Source organism: Polyodon spathula, chromosome 51 (genome assembly GCF_017654505.1).
Source record: "Polyodon spathula isolate WHYD16114869_AA chromosome 51, ASM1765450v1, whole genome shotgun sequence".
NCBI lineage: Eukaryota > Metazoa > Chordata > Actinopteri > Acipenseriformes > Polyodontidae > Polyodon > Polyodon spathula.
The window spans coordinates 1233163-1249514 of record NC_054584.1 but is presented as its reverse complement, the minus strand read 5'-3'; the positions used below and the strand labels follow the sequence as shown (position 1 = coordinate 1249514).

Genomic DNA, 16352 nt, shown 5'->3' with positions numbered 1-16352 from the left:
GTTTAAAAGCAGAGGCGCCCCGTTCACGGGGGGACTCGCAGGTCAAGCGCATGTTGGTTAAATTTATTGGGTTCGCTTTTAGTTTTTCTATTGAAGACATTGAGAAAGTCGTTCGAGGAAGGGGGGCAGGTATGGAAGGGATGGAAAGGAGACTTCTGTTGCGTAGCGGGGTGATCCATTCCTGGTTTCACAGAGAAACGAGACACAGTTGTTATCTAGACACACTGGGGCTGGTAGTAAAAGCTGGAATGGATCAAATGTGCTGTGCAGCTGGAGTCTTGCTCCCATCCCTACAATGGTGAAGTTTCTCCTGAGTGATGCTCACAGGGCTAACCTCGCCCCCCTCTCTCTCTTCTATCCCCAGGTTCCTATGGGATGACTATACTGTTTCTGTGAGGATCAACGACTATCTGGACATCATCTGCCCCCACTACGAGGAGGGGGCGGGCCCCTCCCGCACGGCCGAGCGCTACATTCTGTACATGGTGGAGCTCCAGGACTACCTGACCTGCAAACCCCAGTCCAAGGAGCAGCTGCGCTGGGAGTGCGACCGCCCGCACGCCCCCCACGGGCCGGAGAGATTCTCGGAGAAGTTCCAGAGGTTCACCCCCTTCACCCTGGGCAAGGAGTTCAAAGAGGGGGATACCTACTACTACATCTGTGAGTTGACCCCAGCAAGCACTGGCATGAAACCTTTTCTAGAAAGTCTGCAGCTGATCCACTGCAGCGGCGTGCGAATGTATCGGAACACCTCCAGATGTGTCGTTGATCTGCATGCAGACACCTCTGGGTGTGCGGATTTCAATCTCCGCTCTGTAATCAGGGATACAGAAACACACTCGTGTGTGAAAATGTCAGACCGCTTTGTGCTTTAATTGGGTGTCTTAAACAGCTTCTAAAACACAGTGTGTAATCAGGTGTCTTAAACAGCTTCTAAAAAAAAGTCCCCTGCGTTTTACCGTGTGCGGCTCTGTGTTCCTTATCTCTTTACTGTTTGAAATGAATTGCACGCATATCCTGGTAACGGTGAATGGATCTGCTCTGGATTAACACTGCGTCTTGCTTTCCCCCCCCCACAGCTAAACCGATTCACCATCACGGGGAACAGTGTTTGAGGCTCAAAGTCAACGTGATCGGACCAGCTGGTGAGTGTGCGGTACCCTATATAGAGAGCAGAGAAGCAGCTGCTTGGGTCTGTGTGGACCGCTGTCCTCTGCAGAGTCTAAGAAAAGCAACAGTCCTCACAAACCCAAGCAGCTGTTGCTCCACTCTGAACGGTGAATCAGCCCCCCCCCCGATCCAAACCAGCGACCCTTGTCTGATTGACAGCACAGGATTGCTGTGGAGAGCTCAGTCCACAAAGTATAGATATCTTTCCTTTTGTGGTCACAATTGAAACATTTTCAAACAGTTTTGTATGAAGTCTGTGGAGTTCTCAAATATATGTAGAGATGGGAAACTTGGTGTGTGTGTGTGTGTGTGTGTGTGTGAGCGGTGTGTGTGCTGTTGTGCTAGTTTATGTTGTAGCAGTATCCTTCTTTGCCTACTGCCTACTCTGCAGTCTGTAACCCTGGCCTCTCTCTCTCTCTTCTTCTAGCTCCCCAACAGCCCAGGATTGGAGTTGTGCACACTACCAAAGCCAAACTACCAGCAGGTACGAATCCAAACCATACCGAACAGCAACTTTTTCAGCATCGTTTAAACGTTCAAACCTTGATAAAGGACAAAGGTCTTGACTTGAACTCTCTCAATGTCTTCAGCGTTGATTTGATTCCCATTCTTCTATCGGTCTGGGTGGGAGGATTTCAATCTCCGCTCAGTAATCAGGGATACAGAAACACACTTGTGTGTGAAAATGTCAGACCGCTTTGTGCTTTAATCAGGAGTCTTAAACAGCTTCTAAAAAGCCTCCTGCGTTTTACCGTGTGCGGCTCTGTGTTCCTTTTCTCTTTACTGTTTGAAATGAATTGCTTGTGCTGCCTATAAAGTCATCAATTAAACTAGACCGTCGCTAATTTACCTATTTGGACAATTTTTCTAAGATTCAGTTCCAGCGGTTTGATTTCAGACGCACTGCAAATCCAAACTACAGAAGCGATGGGGTGTTGTAATACATGCGCACATTGCTGGGTATATTTGCAATTCTATATCCCCCTAATGCTGAACTTTATTGCAGCACGGTGTTGAATCTGCAGTTGATATTAATCTCTCTCTCTCTCTCTAGACGACCCAGCAGTCAGTCTCCCAGATGTTTTGAGGAGCGTTGCAAACAATTGCAACCTTCCCCTCGCCTCCATCTCCTTCCTGCTGACACTGCTGCCCTCCCTAGCCCTGCTGCTACTGCTTTAGGACTACAACTCCCCAGGACTACAAGTACGGTGGCAGTCGAGGGCCACACCCTCCTACAGACACTGTGAAAGTGCCACTAACCTCCCAGTGCTGGACACTGCAAGAGGAGGAAATGGACCAGAAGGAAAGACCAGGAGATGGTGTGTGAAGACTTGTCACAAAATCCACCCTCGCTTCTGCCCATGCTTGGTTTACTGGACTGTTCCCAGCGTCTGCTGCTTCCTTTTTTTAGACTGCGTCCGTGATTCTTCAAGCAAACGCTTTCTACGTTCGGTTTTTCTCTCCATCCCCCCCTCTTCCTTTGGCGCTCGGAACCAAAGGTCGACAACACAGCTGCTTGGAAGAAGGACGCCTCGCTTAATATTGCGATCACAGATTTGAACATTACAATCGAACACAGTGAAGGATTAAAGGCAAAGCTTTTTAAAATCCCACAGGCGGAGGTGAATCTCTATAGGAGAGAAAAGACTGCAAGAGAAATTAATAATTATATAATGGAGAAACTGCAGTAAATTAATTTGAATCTGCAGAGGGGGAAGAGAGACAATCCTGACCTTTCCTCCCTAGTTTTGCTCAACACTGACCCCTGTCTGCCGAGCGTGGACTTGCTGGCCAAGACGCGCAAAGCACCAGGAATCCTGTTTCAAGCAGAGACTCTGAGACTGGCCCGCGCAGGGAGGGGTTCGAGTTTGGTTTTTGGCGGGGGGGGGGCTCTGAATCAACAGGGTTTTTTGCGTTTTTCCTGTATTGTACAAATGTGTAAATAGCAGATCATCTGATAATTCAATCTGGAAAGGAAATATAGCGTATGTAGCAATCCTTGTAATCCTGAAACGGGTTCAAACAGAATCTGATTTGAATGAACTGAGCACACTTCAGCCTCATCTTTTGAGTCTGCAGGTTGACTGTCAGGAGCTCTTCATGCAGCTGTAAGGGGAGGAGCAACATGTTCAACAGGGGCTGCTGAAACTCCTGGCTCCTGATCATTTCAATACTAGACTTCACTGAGGGGAGCTCTGAACCCCAGGACTGGGTGCAGCAGCAGCAGCAGGGCTAGTGTGAGTTTCTAACCCTGCTCAAACTCCTGGCTCCTGATCATTGCAATATTAATAATAATAGACTTCATTGAGGGGAGCTCTGAACCCCAGGACTGGGTGCAGCAGCAGCAGCAGGGCTAGTGTGAGTTTCTAACCCTGCTCAAACTCCTGGCTCCTGATCATTGCAATATTAATAATAATAGACTTCATTGAGGGGCGCTCTGAACCCCAGGACTGGGTGCAGCAGCAGCATGGCTAGTGTGAGTTTCTAACCCTGCTCAAACTCCTGGCTCCTGATCATTGCAATATTAATAATAATAGACTTCATTGAGGGGAGCTCTGAACCCCAGGACTGGGTGCAGCAGCAGCAGGGCTAGTGTGAGTTTCTAACCCTGCTCAAATCCTCTCCACTCTTGCTGTGCCAAACTCTTTTGATAAGATCGAGTGTTGTGTAGCAAATGAAACGGATTGTGGGGTTCCATGTTAATTTATACGTTTTAAGGATTAAACACATTTTAAACTTGCAATGTAGAGGCAATGTTTAATAATACTGTTGCTTGCTGCAATTCTGCAATGCTATTTGTCAGTTATAATTGCTTCCAATTATGCTGCATTAATTGTAATTCTACTAAAACCGCAAACGACGGCTCCTGTATTTTGTTCTAAACCCAGTGTTCTCTCAGAGCTGTCTAAACGTGAGCCCGTTTCAGAGTTCTCTCGCCCACCCCCCAGGTAAAGGGCGTGCAAATATGAAAAGACGACCGCTGTAAAAGATGTAAAGTAATCCTATATATTTTGTACAGAATCTGTTTTGTAAACTAAAGTGAGATTTTGTTTTATACTTTGTCATTTCAATAAATGCAAAAATTTTAATGAACGTCGTCTTCTCTCTTTCATGACGCACAAACTTCAGTGTGAAATAAAACAGGGATATGATTCAACAGCTCATGAATTATTGCCTTTTTTATAATAAAAAAAGGCTTCCCTATGCTTTACCAGACCTCTCTGTGCTTCACAATGCTTCCCCATGCCTCTGTGCTTGGTTACACTGTGCTGTGCTTGTATTCTGGGACTCTTGGTATAAGGGGTGCCATGCTATTGCTGTCAGGCACCTCTTCTCCAGCACAGGCCTGTCCTCTGCACCCTGCCCAGCTCCTGTCTGGCCGAAGCGTTGGGCGGGGCTCAGTCCGCTGGTAAGAGACTTCCTGTAGGAGGACACGCTGGGGGCAGTGCTGTCGACCCGGGTTCACACAGCCCAGTGGCACAGCAAGAGAGGACGAAGTAAACAGGAGAAATGCTGGCTGAACCATCAGGAAACTGCGCTGATAGAGTTTTATTTACGGAGATATGAGTTTGTGAAGGTCACTGTGTCTGTCTGTCTTGAGTGGAAGTGTCTCTGTGTCTGTGTGTGGGTGTGATTTTAAGATATTGGGAGTATCAATTTGTGGGGTACAGTGTATATAAAGATGTTTCTCTCATTCTGCCAACTGTCTTGAACACAAGTTCTTCCCCTCATGCTGTGAACCAGTCGTACACTTCATCACAATAGCTGTGTCTCATTCGCTTCCCTATCAGAGCTCTTCAATGCCACTTCTCCAATCTCGTGCGTTGCCTTGTCTTGTTCTGCACTGAAGTGATTGACTGTAATCCACTCCACTCTGTGTTAACAGTAATATTGATCCTCCTGGGGACTGTGATTACTCCTGTGTGATTCAGAGAGCCCTGGTTCTCATTGTCCAGCTGGGGGGAGAGGAGGGGGGGCGGGGGGGTTAGTGACAGGCTTGTTTTGTTCCCGCTGGAAGTCTGCTTTATCTTTCCCAGCGCGCTCTTCCTGCAGCTTGTTTGTTCTTGGTGTTTGCACACGCAGAGCGCTGAGCGCACACTTACACACACACACACACACACACACACACAGACTCTCTCGCGACTCGTGTGTGTGTGTGTGTGTCTCGCGACTTGAGAGTGTGTGTGTGTGTCTCGCGACTTTTCGTCTCACACAAACATACACACACACACACACACAGCGCTGAACTCTCACTCACACATACACACACACACACACACACACACACACACATAGAGAGCGCTGAACTCTCTCACACACACACACACACACACACAGAGCGCTGAGCTCACACACACACACACACACCTCTCTGTGCTTTACAATGCTTCCCTATGCTTTACCAGACCTCTCTGTGCTTTACAATGCTTCCTTATGCTTTACCAGACCTCTCTGTGCTTTACAACTATGCTTTACACAGACCTCTCTGTGCTTTACAATGCTTCCCTATGCTTTACCACACCTCTCTGTGCTTTACAATGCTTCCCTGTGCTTTACCAGACCTCTCTGTGCTTTACAATGCTTCCCTATGCTTTACCACACCTCTCTGTGCTTTACAATGCTTCCCTGTGCTTTACCAGACCTCTCTGTGCTTTACAATGCTTCCCTATGCTTTACCACACCTCTCTGTGCTTTACAATGCTTCCCTATGCTTTACCAGACCTCTCTGTGCTTTACAATGCTTCCCTATGCTTTACCAGACCTCTCTGTGCTTTACAATGCTTCCCTATGCTTTACCAGACCTCTCTGTGCTTTACAATGCTTCCCTATGCTTTACCAGACCTCTCTGTGCTTTACAATGCTTCCCTATGCTTTACCAGACCTCTCTGTGCTTTACAATGCTTCCCTATGCTTTACCAGACCTCTCTGTGCTTTACAATGCTTCCCTATGCTTTACCAGACCTCTCTGTGCTTTACAATGCTTCCCTATGCTTTACCAGACCTCTCTGTGCTTTACAATGCTTCCCTATGCTTTACCAGACCTCTCTGTGCTTTACAATGCTTCCCTATGCTTTACCAGACCTCTCTGTGCTTTGCAATGCTTCCCTATGCTTTACCAGACCTCTCTGTGCTTTACAATGCTTCCCTATGCTTTACCAGACCTCTCTGTGCTTTACAATGCTTCCCTATGCTTTACCATACCTCTCTGTGCTTTACAATGCTTCCCTGTGCTTTACCAGACCTCTCTGTGCTTTACAATGCTTCCCTATGCTTTACCAGACCTCTCTGTGCTTTACAATGCTTCCCTATGCTTTACCAGACCTCTCTGTGCTTTACAATGCTTCCCTATGCTTTACCAGACCTCTCTGTGCTTTACAATGCTTCCCTATGCTTTACCAGCCCTCTCTGTGCTTTACAATGCTTCCCTATGCTTTACCAGACCTCTCTGTGCTTTACAATGCTTCCCTATGCTTTACCAGACCTCTCTGTGCTTTACAATGCTTCCCTATGCTTTACCAGACCTCTCTGTGCTTTACAATGCTTCCCTATGCTTTACCAACCTCTCTGTGCTTTACAATGCTTCCCTATGCTTTACCAGACCTCTCTGTGCTTTACAATGCTTCCCTATGCTTTACCAGACCTCTCTGTGCTTTACAATGCTTCCCTATGCTTTACCAGACCTCTCTGTGCTTTACAATGCTTCCCTATGCTTTACCAGACCTCTCTGTGCTTTACAATGCTTCCCTATGCTTTATTCCACCGTGCTGTGCTTGTGTTACAGGAGCCTCTTACAGGGAGTGTGTGCTGTGACCAGTGCTGCACTGTGTGGATCGTCCTCCCAGGACAGCGCTCTCAGCATCCCAGTCAACATTTACAGCTCACAGGCTGCTAGCATTGAGAGAGGCTGAACTGCCAGGGTCTGTTTAACTACAAGCAGATCTTCTTCAGTGCTTGTGTGACAGCAAAGAACTGGGTCATTAACACAGGGGTGGGAGCCCCTCACTTTGCAAAGAGCGTTTATTAGAACCGGTTCTGTACAAGTATTGGTTTTCACGCCCATACTCCACAGTGTAAATGAGCAGAATTATCCCAGCAAACTAAATGAGCAACAGCACTGTCTTCATTTCTAGATTTCTCTCGTACAAGATGAATAGTCTTCACTGTGAAGTGTGTGTATTAACAGCAGCCAGCGAAGGGGTGCATTTGAGCCTTGTTTAAAAATATAACTTCCTTTCCCTGTGAGAATGAGTCTGGGGTTTGAAGCCGCTGTGCCGCTTCATTAGAGGTGCACTGAATTCCTAACCCTGTGTGTTTGAAGTGATGCCCGTGTCTTTCCAGTCCTGTAGAGGCTGGGGATCAGGAAGGCCCGCCAGTGGCTTCGCAAGCAAGAAGCAGGGCTGCATACCGGTGCGTGAGATTAAATAAAAGTGCTTTGAGATTTTAAAGAATGTGTGATTCCCGGGCTGTTGCCTGATCGTGTTTAGAGGAGCTGGCCTTGAGCTGGGGGTCAGAGCTCAGTCCGGGAATGTCGAAGTGAGAAAAGAGGGCAAATATTTGTGGAGGTGTAAAGGGGCTGGCTGTTGTTTACGCTGTGTGTCCTGTTAGATACCGCCTGCCTGTGTGTTTGCATTGCAACTCCCCAACAAGAGACCAACTTGAAAACTGCTGATTGTGTGACACAGTTAATGTAACAAACAACATTGTAAAGCACAGAGAGGTGTGGGAAAGCATAGGGAAGCATTGCAAAGCACAGAGAGGTCTGGTAAAGCATAGGGAAGCATTGTAAAGCACAGAGAGGTCTGGTAAAGCATAGGGAAGCATTGTAAAGCACAGAGAGGTCTGGTAAAGCATAGGGAAGCATTGTAAAGCACAGAGAGGTCTGGTAAAGCATTGGGAAGCATTGTAAAGCACAGAGAGGTCTGGTAAAGCACAGGGAAGCATTGTAAAGCACAGAGAGGTCTGGTAAAGCACAGGGAAGCATTGTAAAGCACAGAGAGGTCTGGTAAAGCATATTAACAAACCATATTAACTTAATTTAAAAAAAGAAAAAATGACATGGAGGTGTTTTATATATTGTATCGTCTTTGAAATGAATGCAAACACAATTCCCTCAAATAAACACTATGCTGTAAAGTATTTTTCAACCCAAACGAGAAGGAACGCAGAGACACACCTTTTCAGATCCGCTCACTTTAAAGATTTTAAGCACGCCCAACATACGTCATTGCAATACGCGTGTTACCATTGGCTGAAAAGTTACCTCTGATCAAGCCCTTGTTGAAGAGGTTCAAGCGAAAGCGTGTGTGTGTGTGTGTGTGCGCGCAACAGTGTGGCATTAATTGCAATTCTGATCGATCTACTTTCCAAACAAGCCAGGGACCGACCGCTAATTATTTATATATATATATATATATATATATATATATATATATATATATATATATATATATAATTACTTTCAGCGGTTCCACTTTCTGTTTGTGTGCGTGCTGAAAATGTTTACTGGTTAATACCGTACTTCCTGTGTTGCATTGCTCGATTTCAATAATAATAATAATAATAATAATAATAATAATAATAATAACAGTGATCGGGGGGGCTCGTTTCTTCAGCAGATGGATTTGGTACCCTTGCTGTCATGGTCCTGCATCGTTTTCACGCTGTGCATGTTTTCCACCGGCCTGTGAGTAGCTGAAAGGTGGTTTTTGTGTTTTTATTTGGAGGTGTTTTTACCTCGGGTGTGATCTCGGTTCTTGTCGCTTGCTTTGCTTTGTGTTTTGCCGGCGCTGTGTTGCGCGGATGCCGGGGGTCGGTCTGAGTGACGTGGCGGTGTTACGCGTGTACTGCCAGCGTGTGGAATCGGGATTCACACTGATTTTACAAATCCGAATTCACACGTTGATTTTACAAATCCGAATTTACACATTGATTTTACATGAATGTGTTTTTTTTTTTTTAATTTGTACTAGTCTAAAATTTAGATTACCTGGCCCGGTTCGTTAATAAATATAATATAATAATATATAATTCGTTATAATCATGCGACCCATTTTAGGCCCAGGTTTGTGTTCAACACAAGTCTTAAAACGATGCTTAAGCTATATATTAAAATATATATATATATATATATATATATATATATATATATATATATATATATATATATATATATATATATCACTCCTCTCTCCTGCCCTGTCCCCATCACTCCTCTCCCCTCTCCCATCCTCGCTCCCCTCTCTCCTGCCCTGTCCCCATCACTCCTCTCCCCTCTCCCATCCTCGCTCCCCTCTCTCCTGCCCTGTCCCCATCACTCCTCTCTCCTGCTCTGTCCCCATCACTCCTCACTCCCCCCTCCCATCCTCACTCCCCTCTCTCCTGCCCTGTCCCCATCACTCCTCTCCCCTCTCCCATCCTCGCTCCCCTCTCTCCTGCCCTGTCCCCATCACTCCTCTCCCGTCCTCGGTCCCCTCTCCCCTCTCCCATTCTCGCTCCCCTCTCTCCTGCCCTGTCCCCATCACTCCCCCCTCTCCCCCCTCTCGCTCCCCTCTCTTCTGCCCTGTCCCCATCGCTCCTCTCTCCTCCTCACCTCTTTTTGTCTCTTCTTCTCTAACCCTTCCAGGTCAGACCTGCGGAAGATGTATTTCTCCCGAAGCACAGAGAATGTTCAGCTGCTGCCTTTCCTCACCACCAACCTCAAGTAAGAAACATTCACTGATAAAGACTTCTTGTCGAAACACTTGTCTTTTGAATTTCTTTGGCTTTTTGAAGCGACTGAGTCAGGTCTGTGTGTCTCTGTCTCTTTCTCTCAGTCTCTCCTCTGTGTCTCTGTTCTCTCTCTCTCTCTGCTCTCCTCTCACAGTCTCTCTCTCTTTGCTCTCCTCTCAGTGTCTCTCTCTGCTCAGTCTCTCTCTCTTTCTGCTGTTTCTCTCTCTGCTCAGTCTCTCTCTGCTCTCCTCTCAGTCTCTCTCTCCTCTCAGTGTCTCTCTCTGCTCTCCTCTCTCTCATCTCTCCTCTCACCTCTGCCCCTCTGTCCTCAGTAACCTGGGCTGGCTCTTCTATGGCTATCTGAAGGACGACTGGACTCTCATTACTGTCAATCTGATCGGAGCCACTCTGCAGACCGTCTACATGCTGGCCTACTTCTTCTACTCCCTGGAAAAGGTGCCGCTTCTCTCCTGCTGTTTCCTGTGCGTCAGTCCTGGGTCATGTTCTCATTGCAATCGCCCCTGTGTTTGCTCTGCTGTTTCAGAGGAAGGTTCTGCTGCAGACTGGGCTGGTCTGGGCAGTGCTGTGTCGTGTTCTCATTGCAATCGCCCCTGTGTTTGCTCTGCTGTTTCAGAGGAAGGTTCTGCTGCAGACTGGGCTGGTCTGGGCAGTGCTGTGTCGTGTTCTCATTGCAATCGCCCCTGTGTTTGCTCTGCTGTTTCAGAGGAAGGTTCTGCTGCAGACTGGGCTGGTCTGGGCAGTGCTGGGTCGTGTTCTCATTGCAATCGCCCCTGTGTTTGCTCTGCTGTTTCAGAGGAAGGTTCTGCTGCAGACTGGGCTGGCCTTGGCAGTGCTGTGCTCGGCCTGCTTCTACTTTTCAGTCCAGGTCCCGGATCTGAGCACGAGGCTGAGTCAGCTGGGCCTCTTCTGCAGCGTGTTCACCATCAGCATGTACCTCTCCCCTCTGGCGGACCTGGTAAGAGCCTGCTGCTGCACTGGCAGATACAGAGAGACTCTGGGGATGGCACGAAGACTCCCGTCGCAGAGCATTGTCACCCATTCCCAGGAGCTGGATCCAGTGTGCACAGAACAGCCTTATTAGGCTGCTTGTAAAGCAGGAATGGATCGAACTGCTATGCAGTGGGAGTGTTATTGCTGTCCTTGGACTTGCTGTGTTTCACAGCTGGATAGTTTTGTTGTTGTTGTTGTTGTTGTTGTTGTTGTTGTCAGGCGTCTCTGTGATTCTCTCTCTCCCCCTCCGTCCCTCCCTCCCCAGGCTAAGATCCTGCAGTCTCGCTCCACCGAGTGCCTCTCGTTCCCGCTGTCGGTCGCCACTTTCCTCACCTCAACCTCCTGGACTCTGTACGGTCTGCAGCTCAACGACCTGTACATCACGGTGAGCCCTGACACACACCGCACACACCACACACACTGTGCAGCCCGCCACACACAGCACACACTGTGCAACAGGTATTCTGTAACTGGTTATAAATCACAAAGCCACTCTCAGCCAGTTGTAACAGTGCCCAAATTATGTTTCAGAATATATTAAACTCCCTCCCTCTCTCTCAGGTTCCTAACACCCCTGGTGTAATCACCAGCCTGCTCAGATTCTGGCTGTTCTGGCAGTATCCCTCCACAGGACAGGACAAGTTCTCCTACAAGACCCTGCAGGCTTGAGGGGGCGGGGCCAGGCAGCTGGGAACCAATGAGAGCCTCCAGTCGGTCCCCGCGCTCCTCAGTGGTTGGAAAGTTCCGAGCAAGCTTTTTAAAAGCCCCAGTGCGCAGTGGTGTGCAGCGCTGAGAGAGCGGGGGAAGCCATGGCAGCGCCAGCTACATCCCAAACCCCCCCCCCCCCCCCCCCCAAGGCCGACGATCCTGGACCCCAGGAACATCTGCCTGCCATCGCGAGACCAAAGAACCAAAAGTGTGTGCCTCTCTCTATCTCTGTTGTTCATCCCTCCCTCTCCTCACCTCTCCATCTCTATTTCCCTCTGCTCTCTCTCCTCACCTCTCCATCTCTGCCTCTCCTCTGTACCTCTCGTTTGTAACCCTGTCTCTGTAGTTTGTAATCTATATTCTCCCCATCTCTCTCTCTCTCTCTGCTAAATTCAAAGCCATGAAGTCAGTTAACTCTTTCTGTACCATTTTTCTGATTTTTGTTTTGTTTTGTTCTGAAGACAATTGAATAATAAAAGGCCACTCATTCATATTAAGTTGAAGTCGGCCCACCCAGGACTAGCCGCTAATCAATCAGAATGAACTGGAATTTGTGATTGGTAGTTTTTAAAAGTGTTTTAATTAAATCATGTTTGAAAAACAAAAAGAGTGATTTGAACAAAACAACAAATCAATAAGTGCCTTTTTCTCCACTATAAAAATGTATTGCAATACAGCTGGCTGAATTTGTATCTGTTTCCACTCAGCAATGACTTGAACCTCATGTTTGGTTGTTTATTATTATTATTTTGTTAGAACAATCAAGATTATTATACAAAAAAATCTAATGATTTTTTAAAAACATCTCTAATTGAATCTGTGGCGTGCTCCTGTCTCTTGCTGTTAGAAGAGGCGTGTTGTGAGACGACAGGGACCGAGGGAGCGATCTCATTGGCTGGCGAGCGTTCCGCTCCCGTACCGATACGTCGCCGTAGCAACATGGTTTGGAACTTTCACTTCGGATACTGTGCCTTCCTGTTTGGTGATTCGGGTGGAGGGTCAGTTCCATCTCCAGTAACTTTTTAAAATCGATTCCCGACCTCTTTTGATCAACCCCGACACGTCCTCGCTGATCAGAACTGCAATTCACAGCGTTGTGTTAAAATGAACTTCTCACAACAGCGGCAGCACCTGACTTCAACTGAAGCCGCTGCCGGTGAGTCAGTTAACCCGACTTCCAGTGAAAGAAGCAGCTGAAGATTATTACTTCATTACTAAAATATCAATTCAGATTCCCTCGAGGGAACTGATCGACAGCAACTGGCCCGTCACCCTGTTTCATAACTTGTTATTCTGTTTGGAAAAGGATTTTCTAAGATTTCTTTCAAAAGGCGGTCCCTTCGGTTTGGCGATCCTGCGTGGACGTCAGCGTGGATTGTTTTTAATAACAAGCACTCCCCAGATTCGGATTCGTGGAGACGCTGAGAAAGACTCCCAGCCTAAACCTTCACAAAGTTTCGGCGTTTCTAGAATTCGGCCATCGCAAACCGACTTCAAGCAAAGGAAGCCAACGGGCGATCGAGGTGTGAAATGGGGCCGGTCCCTTCGACTCCCTGCGTTGAAGCCTGCAAACCACCTCTTCACAGTGCCTTTTAAAATCTCTTGGAAGTAAATGTTTGAAACTGGACCAGGGCTGCAGATTTATTTATTTATTGTTTATTTATTTATGATTTATTTTATTGTTTGGTTCTGTAACAGGGTTGCTTTGGTTTTTCAGTTAGTTTATATCTGAGAGTGTGTTGAACTGCTTGCTGTTGGAACACGTCAAGCTGATATAAACACACAGACAGGACGAGATCGTGCGTGTGTCTCTCTGCACAGCCTGGAGTCTATTAATACAGCGAGGGTCAGGACCAAGGGCGAAGGAGCTGGAGTGGAGGGAACATCTGCACAGACTCCCTTCCTGACTGTCTGGAGCGGAGGGGAGGAGGGGCGGCTGCCTAAATTGCAGAATCAGCCTTTGACCCTTCACCTCCCGAATCATGAATCAGCCCCTCGAGAAAGCAGCTGGTGCAGAAGTAAACCACAACACAGGCACACACACACACTCTCACTGAGACACGCACAGCTGCCCAGCCCTCCACCTGCTGCTCCTGTGTTGTGAGTCTCGGGGACCCCCCATCCTGTTTACCAGCGGATCCCAGCAGCTGCTGCAGCAGCAATCAGAGCAGCCCACCACAAAACACACAAATAACAGAACTGTGATCTGAACCCGACCCAAACACTACACTGCACACAGGTACAGTCTAGTGCAGAGAACTCAGTGCTGTACTGGGGATCTCAGAGCAGCTAATTCAATACAGTCTAGTGTAGAGAACTCAGTGCTGTACTGGGGATCTGAGAGCCAGCTAATTCAATACAGTCTAGTGCAGAGAACTCAGTGCTGTACTGGGGATCTGAGAGCAGCTAATTCAATACAGTCTAGTGTAGAGAACTCAGTGCTGTACTGGGGATCTGAGAGCAGCTAATTCAATACAGTCTAGTGTAGAGAACTCAGTGCTGTACTGGGGATCTGAGAGCAGCTAATTCAATACAGTCTAGTGTAGAGAACTCAGTGCTGTACTGGGGATCTGAGAGCAGCTAATTCAATACAGTCTAGTGTAGAGAACTCAGTACTGTACTGGGGATCTGAGAGCAGCTAATTCAATACAGTCTAGTGTAGAGAACTCAGTGCTGTACTGGGGATCTGAGAGCAGCTAATTCAATACAGTCTAGTGTAGAGAACTCAGTGCTGTACTGGGGATCTGAGAGCAGCTAATTCAATACAGTCTAGTGTAGAGAACTCAGTGCTGTACTGGGGATCTGAGAGCCAGCTAATTCAATACAGTCTAGTGTAGAGAACTCAGTGCTGTACTGGGGATCTGCAGCAATAATTCAATGCAGTCTAGGTTGAACTCGTGCTTTACAATGCTTCCCTATGCTTTACCAGACCTATCTGTGCTTTACAATGCTTCCCTATGCTTTACCACACCTCTCCGTGCTTTACAATGCTTCCCTATGCTTTACCAGACCTCTCTGTGCTTTACAATGCTTCCCTATGCTTCATTACACTCTGCTTTGCTTTTATTATGGGAAACTTTTGTAAGGGAGTTTGTTTTTCAAGATGCTTCAGCCTTCCTCTCTGGGCTTTACAATGCTTAGCTTGGCTTTACCACACTTTCACTTGGCGTTATCAAATTTCTGTTTATTTTACACGGTGCAAACTTCTCCAATGGTCCCCCCCCCCCTTTTTCGTAACTCGGTCCGAAGCACAGTCCATTCGGATCAGAACCGCAGTCCTTTGCCCTGCAGGTCTGTCCTCGCCTCCTGGATCTGCCTCTGTAGCTCCGCGGCGGCCGGCTGGCAGTCGTTGAACGTGGCGACGCGGTACCCCACGGTCGCCAGCGAGTAACAGCCGAGCGCCACGAGCAGGAAGACAGGCAGAGGCCAGGACACCTGCAGCACCGCCTCGGGGAGGTCCAGCCCCAGGAGGTCGAAGGTCACCGCCGCCCAAAGGACCCCCAGCAGGGTCAGCCCTGACAGCCACTCCGCCAGCTTCGTCATGGCAACAACAACAAGGGGGATTGTGGGATGCTGGGGGAGTTGCGGGAGGGATGACAGACAAAAAGAAAGTTTAAATACATTTAAAAATTAAATACATAGGGAAGCATTGTATAGCACAGAGAGGTCTGGTAAAGCATAGGGAAGCATTGTAAAGCACAGTAAAGCACAGAGAGGTCTGGTAAAGCATAGGGAAGCATTGTAAAGCACAGAGAGGTCTGGTAAAGCATAGGGAAGCATTGTAAAGCACAGAGAGGTCTGGTAAAGCATAGGGAAGCATTGTAAAGCACAGAGAGGTCTGGTAAAGCATAGGGAAGCATTGTAAAGCACAGAGAGGTCTGGTAAAGCATAGGGAAGCATTGTAAAGCACAGAGAGGTCTGGTAAAGCATAGGGAAGCATTGTAAAGCACAGAGAGGTCTGGTAAAGCATAGGGAAGCATCGTAAAGCACAATAAACAATACATGTTAACCGTTATTGTTGTGTGTTTTTCACAAAAATAATTCTCTTTAGAAAGTCTGCCTCCGCGTTTTCTATATAAATGTGTGTATCTGCGGAATACATACGTGTTGACAAAGTCACGAATTAGGCACAAAGCACCTTGTTTACTAAAATCCAACATCTGAAATATACCGTATCCACATCCCCGCTCAGTACACAACACTACTATTAAACGGAGATATGTTCTTATTCATTATTTTTTTCATATATTGATAATGTTCTTCGGAATAGCCCGCTGCATGCATGTGATGCTGTATATGAGTTTGAATTAGCAGCTTACCTGGCGAAATGCAGCTCACAACTTAAACATCCGGCTCCCGGCTACAGCGTCTTCAGCAGGGGTTTCCCCGCGGTGCCTGATGGGATCTGCAGTTTTTTGGGTTTTTTTCAGAACGCAGTTTCTCCCAGTGAGTTTGGCTAGAGAACTACATTTCCCGAAACCGACTGTTTGAAATCCGTTGGAACGGCGGTGCATTCTGGGAGTAGTAGTTTTTGTTGTCAGTTTAACCCTTTGTGTACCACGAAGACGGTACTATCTGAACAGCCTCCCTCTGCTCTGTGCTGGTGGAGCAGAGAAAGGGAGGCTCTTATACTCTCTGAACAGCCTCCCTCTGCTCTGTGCTGGTGGAGCAGAGAAAGGGAGGCTCTTATACTCTCTGAACAGCCTCCCTCTGCTCTGTGCTGGTGGAGCAGAGAAAGAGAAAGGGAGGCTCTT

The 16352-nt window shown here is 47.5% G+C and overlaps 3 protein-coding genes across 6 annotated transcripts; 2 read left to right on the top strand and 1 right to left on the bottom strand.

The window, feature by feature from the left end:
- The first annotated feature begins 233 nt into the window (after window positions 1-233).
- On the top strand, window positions 234-3393 carry LOC121307005 (ephrin-A1-like). The gene is made up of 4 exons (XM_041239068.1): window positions 234-660; window positions 1080-1145; window positions 1598-1654; window positions 2225-3393. Exons 1-4 carry the CDS (start codon window positions 318-320, stop codon window positions 2347-2349), a joined length of 591 nt encoding a protein of 196 aa, XP_041095002.1. The 5' UTR covers window positions 234-317; the 3' UTR covers window positions 2350-3393.
- Window positions 3394-8454: 5061 nt separating this feature from the next.
- On the top strand, window positions 8455-16195 carry slc50a1 (solute carrier family 50 member 1). 3 transcript variants are annotated; one of them, XR_005948258.1, is made up of 8 exons: window positions 8455-8854; window positions 9794-9871; window positions 10212-10335; window positions 10694-10855; window positions 11156-11275; window positions 11452-11940; window positions 15576-15579; window positions 16182-16195. XR_005948258.1 is itself a non-coding variant. In XM_041239060.1 (6 exons), exons 1-6 carry the CDS (start codon window positions 8787-8789, stop codon window positions 11557-11559), a joined length of 660 nt encoding a protein of 219 aa, XP_041094994.1. In that variant the 5' UTR covers window positions 8455-8786; the 3' UTR covers window positions 11560-12237. The 3 variants fall into 3 exon arrangements, 2 of the variants coding, with proteins under 2 accessions (XP_041094994.1, XP_041094995.1); XM_041239060.1 differs by lacking the exons at window positions 15576-15579; window positions 16182-16195 and having other exon boundaries at window positions 11452-12237; XM_041239061.1 differs by lacking the exons at window positions 15576-15579; window positions 16182-16195 and having other exon boundaries at window positions 8805-8869; window positions 11452-12237.
- On the bottom strand, window positions 14766-16018 carry dpm3 (dolichyl-phosphate mannosyltransferase subunit 3, regulatory). Of its 2 annotated transcripts, none has more exons than XM_041239062.1 (2): window positions 15918-16018; window positions 14766-15171 (listed from the first exon to the last, which is right to left on the bottom strand). In XM_041239062.1, the coding sequence occupies exon 2, from the start codon at window positions 15139-15141 to the stop codon at window positions 14863-14865; it is 279 nt and encodes a 92-aa protein (XP_041094996.1). In that variant the 5' UTR covers window positions 15142-15171; window positions 15918-16018; the 3' UTR covers window positions 14766-14862. The 2 variants fall into 2 exon arrangements, with proteins under 2 accessions (XP_041094996.1, XP_041094997.1); XM_041239063.1 differs by lacking the exon at window positions 15918-16018 and adding an exon at window positions 15703-15829.
- Window positions 16196-16352: the final 157 nt, after the last annotated feature.